Source organism: Belonocnema kinseyi, chromosome 6, assembly GCF_010883055.1.
Source record: "Belonocnema kinseyi isolate 2016_QV_RU_SX_M_011 chromosome 6, B_treatae_v1, whole genome shotgun sequence".
NCBI lineage: Eukaryota > Metazoa > Arthropoda > Insecta > Hymenoptera > Cynipidae > Belonocnema > Belonocnema kinseyi.
The window spans coordinates 69,481,086-69,493,478 of NC_046662.1; the positions used below are offsets into that span (position 1 = coordinate 69,481,086).

Sequence of the window (12,393 nt, forward strand, 5' to 3'; positions counted from 1 at the left end):
GTTGAAAATTTAATGATTGTGTTGAAAATTGAAATCTTGACAAAAATTTAACTATTTTTTTGTTTAATTCGTTTTTTTAAATTGTAACATCAACTATAACATACTATTTGATTAAAAATACATCTGGCTTTGGTTAAAGTTTAATCTTTTTCGTTTAAAATTAGGATCGTTCGGTTAAAAATTTATCTTTATAGTTTGAAAATACAAATTCATTGTTAAAAGTCCAACTATCAGGGTGAAAGTTTAACTAATTGTTTGAAACTTCAATTATTCTCTTCAAAATTCGTCACTTATTCTATCAAGTTCAACTATTTGATTTTTAATGCATCTGTTTAGCTAAACACTAATTTTCTTGTCGTAAAAAATGAACTTTTTTGTTGAAAATTCATATTTTCAGACTTAAAAGTCATCTGTTTAAAAAATCGATTTATTAAGAAAATTCAATAATTTGGTTTAAAATAAAACTAGTTTGTTGAAAATTTCATTATTTTGTTGGAAATTGAACAATTTTATTTAAGTGATAGTTTTTCGTCGAAATTTCGACTGTTTTGTTGAAAATTAATTTTTTATTGCAGAAAAATAATCTTTTTTGGTTGAAATAAATAAACTGCAATTTTTAAATGTCAATCTGAAATTGTTTTATTCTGTTTATAAAAGATTCTTTGTTAGAAATGTTACTAGAATAAAATACTGGTATTTGAATCTATTAATGGGCAGGGAAAATAAAAAATTATAAACGTATCTTCTGATTTATTTAAAATAATTTATTTTAATAATATTAAAAGTAGAATTTGGTTGAATTACAAATTTGTCATTGATTTTATTGATTCAAGTATTTTATCAATCCATTCAATTTAAATTTAAAATAATTTTTATATATTATTTTTAGCTGCCACCGGTATAATGAGGGAGAACCACGATGGTGAGTCCATCTTTGAATCCCTCTCTTGTCCAATTATGTCGAATGATCAATAAATCAAATCATCATGGAAAAGGGTTGTATTTTACTTTTTGAAATCGCATAGTGACTATTATTTAGAACTATAAAGTTAACAAAGTAATTATAAAAATTACTTTATTTTTATTTTATGAATTATTTATTATTTATATTAATTATTAATTTATTAATTATTTATTATATTATTAAATTATAAAAATAAAGTAACAAGTGGACATTTTAGCATTCTTAGCTTCATTTACAATTCTTAGCTCAGGTTCTTCAAAGATAAATTTATTTCCTATATCATCTAAAATCATAATTTTCTTTTCTTTTGAAAATTACTAGAACTAATGTCGTGAACATTTTTAGTTACTTTGAAACCGAGAAAAGCCCAAATATTATACTTTAATACAAAGAAAACCTTCAGAAAAAATTGTTTTATTTGAATTTTGAATTATAATTATAACTTTTTTCTGAAAACTAATTTAAATCATTTAACCAAGTTTTAAATATGAGATATAAAAGCTAATAGAATAACTGCTAATAATGAATTAATTTAATAACTCAAAGATTAAATTTTTCTAATTTAACATTTCAATTTTAATCCGTTCGAAAAGTTATTAATCCAAAGTAAGATGTTTCATTTCAGCATACACCATTTTAATTTTTACTATATAACTAACCTTTAAAGTGCATAGATGGTAAAAATCACTGTAAAGTGCATCGCGGGTGTTCAATACCCCAGAGTATTTAATCATGTATTGTTTAACCCCTATTGAATATTTTGTCACAATAAAATTATCCGATATAGTTTAAGGTATCTTTGATAAGCTAGAGTTGATTTTATAGCCATTTATTTATTTTAAGTTTGTTAAAAAAATTATTGAAAAAAGAAGTGAAGGAATGGTTTTTTTTAAATTAAAAATTCATAACTCACGCAATTTTAATTATTTTAATCTGAAAACTTATGACTATACTTTTGAAATAATGTATATTCATAAAAAATTATTGCAACATGGGTGCTTAAAAAAAATATATTAATTTGCACAGTTGAAAAGTCAATTTTATGATAAAATGATTAATCAGACTTTTTGATTTTAAATCGATTTATAATTATAAAAATTGAGAAACTTTGACATGTAATACTATAAAAATACAAGGAATTAAAAAAGGAGACATATATAACTGTAATTTAACAATTATATTTTATTCAAGACATCCACAGTCTGCTCTCGCATGACGCGCTATCGTAAGTTATAAAACATCTACAAAGTAAAAAAGTATGAAATCATCGAAAAAAATCATTTCACTTCATGTGATATGCTTACGTTAGAAAGTAAACAAAAATAAATTAAATTTTTTTTAAAATTTGCTAAAAAATTACTTTCTTTTCTCACTAAGTGCACACTGGGTATTAAAGACCCCACTTTTTTTTACCTCCACTTTCAGCAACTGCTGCTAGTAGCATGTTTCCCACATTGCGATCTGGGAATTGTACGCACGTTAGCCAGAAATTGTACTGAAAAATCTGAATTATTCATAATGGAAAAAATAATGCATATAAATGAGGGGTTGAAATGACGGTCTGTATAAATATAATTTTAAATTTTTATTTGGCGCGTCAACAGCGACTAATGAGGGCCGCTGCGCCAGTAACGCGCAGTAGCTCAATATGCCAAAGTTGGGATCACTGCTTTCAAGTCCAGCCAATTACAGAACACCTCTAGATTTCGATCTTCTCAAACGTGCTCTTTCATTGACTGTCATTGGCTCCATTTCTCTAATGAATTAACACGTGAGCCAACGAACGAATGATAAATGTGTACTTGCTGTTGTGATTCGTAGGGAAGAAAAAAGCTAAAATAAATGTTTTAAAACAATTTTGTACTCAAATGTACTAAAAAAAAGTATGGTTTATAAGAGTTTGTAAATTGCTTGGGGTATCTATACCCACAATGCACTTTAAAGGTTGAGTATGGCACAAAATCTAGTGTTTCTATCTTCATTCTGGGGAATTTCTTAATGATTTATTCATTATATTATTTATTATTATAGAGAAAACCCGAGAACGCCAGAGAATTTTCGATTAACTAAAGTTGAAGTTAATGTTATTATATTGTTGAAAATATCACTACTTTGTTAAAAATTGATCTTTCTGGGTTAAAAATGCATATATTTTGGTAGAAATTGCATCTTTTTTTTTGTTAAAAAAACACAACTTTTTGGTTGCAAATTAATCTGTTTTGGTTTAGGATTCAACTGTTTGGTTGATTATTCGTATTTTTTTGTTGATTCATCATTTTAATTGAGATCCCTTTATTTGTTAAAGATTAAACTATTTTGTTGAAAATTCATATTTTGTGGTAGAATATGAATCTTCATGGTGACTAATTCATCTTCTTAGTTCCAAATTGATCTTTTTCGTTGAAAGTTAATTTATTTGACTAAAAATAGTGTGTTTTTTTAACTGAAAATTTAACTATTCCATTTTTTGTTAAAAATTCATCTTTTTAGTAGAAGCTTGATCTTCTTGGTTAAAAATTCACATATTTTATTGAAAATGTATCTATTTTGTTGAAAACTAATTTTTTGGTTAAAGGTTCAGCATTTTAGTTAAAACTTTGTCTACTTTGGTAGACAATTCATCTTTTGGATTGAAAATTCAACTAATTCATTAAAAATTCATTTTCATGGTTGAAAATTTCCTTTTTTGATTGCAAATTTATTTTTTGTACTGAAAAATTAACTATTCCAGTTTCTCTTGAAAAATTATATTTTTTAGTTAAAAATTAATCTTTTGTGTGGTAGAATATTAATCTTTTTGTTGACTAATTCAGATTTTTTGTGGAAAATTAATCTTCCGGGTTAAAAATTTATCTTTTTGGTCAGAAGCTAATTTCTTTGCATAAAAATTATTATTTTTTTTTAACTGAAAATTTCGACTATTCCATTTCTTGTCGAAATTCATATTTTTAGTAGATTTTAGTAAATTCATATTCTTAGTTGAAAATTCATCTGTTTTGTTGAAAATTTAACAGCTTCGTTAAAAATTTATTTTTTTTCAGTTAAAGAGCTCTCGTTAAAGATTCATCACTTTAGATAAAAATTAATGTCTTTAACTAAAAATTGAACTCTTCCATTTTTTGTGGAAAATTGAAATTTTTTGTTAGAAATGTAATCATCTTGGTTGAGAATTCTTCTGATTGGTTGCAAATTGAACTATTTCGTTGAAATTTTTTTTCGTTAAAAATTGATCATTTTAGTTAAAAATGTATTTCTTTCATTGAAAAATTTTGTCATTTCAGTTCAAAATTTATTTTTATGCTGAAAAAATAACTACTTCATTTTTTCTTGAATTTTTTTTAGTTGAAAATTTATTGATTTAGTTTTATCTTGGTTCAAAATTGATCTTGTTTAGTTAAAGAGTTAAGTATTTTACATATGTCTTTCATAATTTGTGGATGAACCCTTATAAAACTCTGTCATTGTTGTCACTAAAATTCTTTAAAATAAAATCAGAAACAAACGTTTTTTTGATTAACGTTGCTAATCTCGTAGGTGTATAATTTTATTTTTCTACCTGTTTAAAATTGTCAGGGGAAATGCAAAATTGGTCATGGAAAAGTCAGGAAATTTTGAAATTGGAATTTTGCAGCAATTCTGTAACTGATAGCAATATTCCGCGATTTACTATGGTTAATAATATGTATATTATATTTAATAATTAGATTTGAAACAATTAATTATTTGTATACTTTAAAAATGGTGTACGATTTCAGGTATTCAAGGTTCTGATAAAAAGTCCCGAACGTTGCAAGTCACGTTTGACACCTGGACGGTATGTGTGAGAACCGTGGCGTGAATGTGTTGGTATGATTGAACTTTGAAATTCTTTAGATATATCTATAGGAAGGTGTTTAATTTATTCTGGAATGAAAGTGTAAATATTATAAGTAGGTAGCATTAGGATTAAATATCTTCGAATGAGGATATTCTACTCCAATTTTTTGGTAGGATTTTGCAAATTGCTTTTAATAACGCGAAAATACTCAAGTTAAAAGTTTGTTAAGATATTTTTATTGCTATTTTTTTATCGACAGACAGAACTCGAGCAAAAACTCGAAGCAGGCAGGACAGTTACCCTAGCAGTTACCTGAAAAATGGCTATATGCCGAAGAGCCCCAGAAATGAAGAGGGGAACTTCTGTCAAGCGCCATTTATTCAGAAATTAATGGCTGTTGATAGCCTTTTATCCACTTGTCACTATGTCAATTTTTTGTCTTTTTCCTTCATTTGACTTTTATTGAAAGAAAAAATTTTATATACAATGTTGATTACTCGAAGGTGATCAATTTTCGAAATAAATTTTTTTATCCATAGATATTATACATTTTTCAGGCCTCGTAAACCGGTCCCTATATCCCCCAGTGTACCTTATATTTACGTAAGGTCCCTATGGTACCCTATTTGCAACCCATAATGGAACTTTAAAAAATTTAGAAAAAGGTCAAAGCTTCCAAGAGTGAATTTCTGTAAGAAGTAACTGTAAAAAATAATCAGGGCTGCGATACAGTCATTATTGTTCATTTTTTTCTCAAATAACTTTTAGTTACTTTTTAAAGATAAAGTCAATTTTTTCAATAAATAACTTATATTTGAATCACTATTCGATATATATTCTATACCTATATCTGAATTGTCTTGAATTATTTTGAAATATTTCAGGGTATTTTTAAAGATTCCGAGAAATGTTGAATATATTTCCATAATCTGAAGGGATTTTTAGGATTTTATGGTATATATTTCTAAAATTCCTAGTGAATTTTCAAGAACTTTTAAAAGATTTCGAAGGATTTAAAATAATCTAAATGATTTTAAATATTTTGGGGAATTCTAAAAGATCAAGGAAATATAAGATATTATAGAATGTCACGGTATTTAAAAATATTTTAGTGGATTTAAAAAAATGTATTTATGATTTATTTTGCAGGGTTTCAAAGATTTGCAATTATTTTTTAATAATTGCTTGAATTCTTACTGAAATTCTTCTAAATTTATTTAATTCTACTCCTAATTCAATGGATTTTATTGTTGAATTTTTAAAAGTTTTTACTTAATTGAATAGGAGGAACAATTGATAAAATAATCAAAGGATCTAAAAGATTGTAAGGTATTTTTTCAAATTCCTTGGTATTGTCAATATCTTTGAAAAATGCAAGTGATTTTAACAGATTTTAAGGGATTTTAAGTATTTTAAGTTATTGTAAAAGGTTACAAATAAGTTTTTAATTAATTTCAGTAATCAAATTGGATTTTAAAGAATGTGCAATATTTTAAGGTATTGTAAAAGAGTCCCAGGAATTTTTAAGAACTTTAAAAAGTTTTAAACGATTTCGAAAGGTATCAAAGGTTTTGCAATATTTTAGGAAATTTTAAACGATTCTCAAAATTTTAGTTATTCATTTCAATAGTTTGAAGGTATTTTGAACACTTTGAATCTAAAGCAGTTTCAAGAAATTAACAAAATTTCAAGGGATTTTCAAGGATTTTCATATTTTTAAGGGATTATAATATTTCAATGGATATCAAAGAATTTATTCGCAAGAAGTGAGGGATTTCGTACGGACGAGATTTTAAAATATTCTTTTCAATTCATTTGGAATTCGCCTTGAATTCTTACAAATTCCTTTAAATTCTTCTGAGTCAACTCAATTTTACTCAATTCAGTGGATAAAACATTTTTGTTGTAATTCTCTTGAAGTCTTTAAAACTCACTTTAAATTCATAGGCATTTCATCAAATTCTTTTGAATGACCTTTCAATATTTTTAAACTCATTTTAAACTTCTTTAATGCAGTCAGTTTCCTCGTATTCTTAAATAATTTCCAATTAACGTACATATTTACTTTTTAAATTCAGCTTATTTTTTTATGAATTTCATCGAACTCTTCTTATTTCTCTTAATTATCTTATCAATTTACTCAAATCATATTGAAATAATGAAAGTTTTTCGCTTACAATTTTTTTTCCTGATTTACTTGATTTCTTTTGAATTTAACTTGAATTTTTTTAGTCATTCGTACTTTTTTTGAGAAAAATTAGTAGGGTTTCAAAGATTTGAAGAGATACATTTTTTTTTTAATTCACTCTTCATTTTTAATCATATACCCTAATTTCTTTTAAACTTGTTGGAATTCTCTAGAATTTTTCTAATTCACTGAAATTCTTCTAAATTAACGAAGTTAATTTGGAATTCATTTGAATTCTACTGAATTTAACTTGAAGTGTTTTTAAGATTTATCCTGAACTTGTTACCATTTAAGTGCGAAAAAAGTAGCCTACAAGCGTGACAAAAAAGTACCTTCGGGTCCCTATATTTTATTCTATAGGATCTGTGAGGCCTCAATTTTATATATAATGTATTGAGTTGCTACCCTGTTTTTAAATTACATAAGAGTCTAGTTTAAAGAGATTTAAATTTGGAAGGGCTCAAAGCTTTTAAGATACACATTACTGAATTGAGAAATCATTTCGTTAAACTCTATATTATTTAAATCGTGTTCAGTGGCAAAATATTTGAAAAAATATCATCCCGAAATAATATTTATTTAAATGGTTTGAAATTAAGAATCATTCGAAATCTTTCTTTCATATTAAAATGGTAGAATAATGGTATCTCTGATTTTGTTTTAATTTATTATTTATTAAAAATTTACTTACCGCTACTTTTCCTAGTAAATGACCCCATTGCCATTGCCATACCGAAAGTATTGCTTCTCTGCCGGCGTCGACGACGAGAACATAACTACCACCGTTCTGCAAAGACATAAATAATACTATTAACTCAATAATTTTATTTTTCTTCCAACTTGCGGAAAGTCTTTTAAAATCGTATTGTTAAAGTCCCTTAATTTTTATAATAATAACATGAAAAGTTGCTTCTCCTAATACCGAGAAAAGTAATAAAATTCTGTATCTAATTGGCCCAAAATATCAATTTTATATTTAAGTTTTTGCAAAAGAATTTCAAATTTCTATGTTTTCAAAAAATCGGAGTAACTATGAAAATAATAATACATCATTTTTTTTTAAGTTATTCGGCTCATTTTTATAATTTTTGACCTAGATTCTACTCTAGGCTCGAACTTGGTGCGAATAAAGTCACAACATTTCAAAAATGTCTAAATACACTTATAAAAATTTAAGAAATCATTATTTATCACATTTAAATCCAGTTTGATAATATTTATGAAACAATTATTTTATGCTTTTTCAAATCGTGTGGCGAATACAAATATTATTTGAAAGTTTGTGCCTTTTTTGCACCAAGTAGCCTCTAGAAAAAAATGCTCAAAATATCTTTATAAGATAGCAGGATACGATAGAGACTTGACTCTAAAATCAGTCTAAAAACTTTTAAAAATGTTGAGTATTTTCATAGATTATTCTAACTATTCGAAAACATCGAAATTTAACGTTTGTCTGAAATATCTTTTGACAAAGTTGATATTTTGCCTTAAACTTGGGCTTATTTGAAGCCTAATTTTATTATATTTCGTGCTATTATGAGGAGAAAAATCACGTTAATATTATCAATATTAAGATTATTGATGCATATGATTTAAAAAAATGTTAGCTATTACTTTTCACAGCCACAAAAGGGTTAAATATTTGTAAAGTTAAAAAAAGTTAACATCTATAGGTTAAAAAAGTATTGCGAATTTTTTGTATACAGTTTTTGATCGAAAATAATATAAAATCATATTTTCGAAAAAATAATTTGTTACAAAGTTATCATTTTTTGAATTACCAACAAAAATTATTTTTTTGGTATTTACTTAATAGGATACTTATTTTCAATTTTTTCAAAGTATTTTTAATAACAATAGTTCTGTTTGAATGAAAGAAACACAGCACTATTATATTTGGCTTGAATTTTTTTAAAACTTAGTTCTTAGGCTACTTCACAATAGTAAAAAGAAATGCAAATTCATATAATTGAAAGTCGTGAAGTTTCTGTAATAGGAACGAGAAAGTATATGTGGAAGACATTTGTTTTAAGTTTGAAGTAAGTTTTCAATTAACCAAATTCAAAGAAATGTAATATTTTTGTTGATATTTGAAAAAATTCGTAATCAAAAATTATTTTTTTCTAGAATATGATCTTAAATTCTTTTTTAAACTGTAACGTCCAAAGAAGCAATAGGTAATGAATGGACGAAACCTTTAAACAAAAATGTATCTTATTCTTTGGCTATCCTAACATTTTCTTAATTTAAGCAGATCTTTTAGAATACGAAAAGAATTTGAGTTTAAAAATTTTAAAAGGCTACGAGAAAACAAGAATTAAAAATATAAAATTTTAAAAAGGAAATTACAGTTAATTTTAAGAACATTTCTGTATAATTTATAAGAATATAATTTAATAATTTACCAGTTGTGAAAAAGCGAGAGCAGAAACACCCAATTGAAATTCTGTCATTCCAAAAACATAAAGGGTGAGGAGAGTTTCGGTTGACCAAATACGGACATGTGGTTGTGCTTTTCTATGCCTTCCAGCTCTTTGACCGGAAGCTACTAATTCTCTGCTAGGATGGACCTGCAAAATAAAAAATAAAAGTTTAAGTTCCGGAATAAACATGTATACAAGCAAAAATTAATTTTATTAACTTATCTATTATATTAAGCGTTAAAAAAAAGAAAATCCAAATCTAAACATGGAGTAAAATTTTGTTTGTTCTATTTGGTTTAAAAATGAACTTGAAAGGAGACATAAATCGACTAATATTTAGAGGTCTCTCACAGCGAATTTATTTGCTTTAAAAAAAATTAAATTTTTCTTGACAACGGAAAAACATAACGCAAAATGATATAGAATATAAAGGATGCGGCTCATTAAAATGAGTATTTTTTATAATAAGGTTTTTTTATAAATATGTATACTTAAGGAGATACGCAACTTTTTTATTATAAAGAAGCGTTCGTCGTAACCAATTGATAAAAAAGAGTGACTTTACATGTTTACATGAATTGTTTTTGAGAAACTTAAAAATAATTTAAATATACATTAAAAATCTCTCAGTCAGTAGAATACATGAGTCACGCCTCTTTATCAGATTTTTTTAAAGTATGCATACATATAAACAAACGTATGATGAAAAATACAAATTTTAATGAGCTGCATTTTCTACCTTGCATATAACATTGCGTTATGATCTGTTATTTTCGCATAAATTAATTTTTATGTAAAAAATATACATTTTTGATAAGCGATCTCTAAATATTATCCGATTTATTTCTCCCTCAATGCGGTTCATTTTTGAGATTCGGTATTCCTGTTTTTTAATGCTATATAAACGAAATTTTTATAAGAAAATATTTTAGTAGTATTAAAAGATAGATTTTTTATAGTTTCTTGTCGTTGCAAATTTGAGGTACCTCCATGCAGGTGATATCCTCCGTGTGGCCAACGTAATGTCGTTGAGCATTTTCTTCCCTATCAAAGAGAACAGCAACGGCAGAAACGTAGTAAAGAAGTTCTCCACTTGGCAGTACCCAAAGATTTCTGCGAGTATCGGTTCCCCGATACCCGTAAACCCATTCTAATTGTAATTTTTTATCCGGTGGTGAATTATCGACAGGTGCAAGGTGTGCTGGTGGATAAAAAGATCGCCTTAAACCTCTAATTGTCACCCTCGCTGGTTCTTCGCGTAGTACTTCTACAACACTATAGTCTGTAATGAAAAATTTACCGATTAGAATTATTACTGACAGATTCAAAAACTCTTTTACTTGCTATTTAACAAAAGATTGTAATTAGCTGATGTCGGTAACTTAGCATAGAACACAACCTTGCTTGGTGGGTAAATGGTCTCGTACCGCCATAGCTATACTACTACCACCTCATCTCTGCTACTACCCAGGTGAAAAAGTTATAGTTTATATATAGTAGAAAAAACGCTGATATCTTTCATTTGTTTCGAGCAGAAAAATTTATAAAACAAATAAAAATATCATTGTCTGGACCACTATGTATAAAACATATATAAAATTTTCACCTAATTATTATATTTTGAAGAATTTATTCTCCTATTATTCCTCTATTTTCGTGAAAACTCATCACATTTGCCCGGGTTTACAATTATCTTTCAAATTTTTCTCAAGAAATTGAGTGAAAAATTTGGCCTTGTTCAATTTATAACTTTCAAATTTGAGTTCATTCAGAATGGATGATTTCATAAACTGGATGTTTAAAATGTTTAATTCGAAAATATGAAACATTTTTAAATTTTAAACACATTCAAAGGAACTTTAAAACTGTTTAAAAATTCTAAAAATCTAGAATCTACTTTATATTATTTTTAATTGCCTGAAGAACCTGAAAAAGGCTAAGAATTGTGAAATTTGAATTTTCTAGAAACTTCTGAGTAGAAAATATCCGCATGTGGCCAGACATAAATTCTTAAACCTTTTTATTCGTAGAAGCTCATTAAGGTAATGTTAGAATAATGAGAATATCACTGATGATGCTCTTTCAAACGAAATCATTATTTTTAATTTAAAAATTTTAAAGCTTAAAAAAATCTAACAATGTTTGTTGCAATTGAATTTTTTCTTACTATGGCACCTTACAGATTTCTAAAAAAAATTTTGAATTTTCATGAAGAAATAAGCCGTGATTGATTATAATTAAATCATTTTTATGAAATGAATAAGAAGCGACAGTAAGAAAAAACTCAATTCGAAAAACAATTGTTAAAATAATTAAGTTTTGTAAGTTTTAAAATATTTTCATAAAAAAGAATGTTTCTTCATTTTTATAAGACGTGTTCGGTAGTATCATTTCAATTCTTAAAATCGTAGAAAATGGTTTTATTCCAGATACGACGACAAACTATCGTAACAAAATTGCAACCGGATATTCATGATAAAATTCAAAGTTTAAAAATTGCTTTGCTTACCATTGATTCGTACTACTTCAGATTCAGGGGCGTACAATGCACGAGGTCTGCTCTTGCTTCGCGTCCTCCTTTGTCGGCTTATATCCTCAACAACTGTAGGTGGTCCACGAGACCTGGCCCTCCTCGCCGGGGAACCCATGGCCGTACCCATTCCGGTCCCCAATCCAGTCCCCAAATAAAACGTATCCACGTCGGCGAATTCGTTTCTTAATTGCGAGAAACTTCGCACCTGTATCAAAGACAAAAACCCAATCAACGTCGATCCAGGGTGACCGCAAAACTTTTATTTTCATAATTCCGTCACTTTTCCCTGATTTTTCCCTGACTACTAATACCTAAGGACCATAATTCTAATCAATATAGAATATTTTATCAATGGATTACGAAGATTTTACCAGGTGTATGCATATGAAACCGGTATTGCCATTTAGCGGCCAGTAGGCACACTTGTAGGCACTGTCGGAACTTACCATTTGTGCTAATTGGCGTATT

The 12,393-nt window shown here is 27.0% G+C and overlaps 1 protein-coding gene across 3 annotated transcripts in view; it reads right to left on the reverse strand.

Annotated features, from left to right (window-relative positions):
- LOC117174709 (echinoderm microtubule-associated protein-like CG42247) overlaps window positions 1–12,393 on the reverse strand; it is a 55,638-nt gene that overhangs the window by 24,446 nt on the left and 18,799 nt on the right. For all 3 annotated transcript variants that reach the window (XM_033364018.1, XM_033364017.1, XM_033364016.1), the window contains 4 exons: window positions 11,902–12,130; window positions 10,379–10,674; window positions 9,375–9,539; window positions 7,661–7,756 (listed from right to left, as the gene is read on the reverse strand). In XM_033364018.1, coding sequence (XP_033219909.1) covers window positions 7,661–7,756; window positions 9,375–9,539; window positions 10,379–10,674; window positions 11,902–12,130 — 786 coding nt within the window. The remainder of the gene's footprint in view (window positions 1–7,660; window positions 7,757–9,374; window positions 9,540–10,378; window positions 10,675–11,901; window positions 12,131–12,393) is intronic.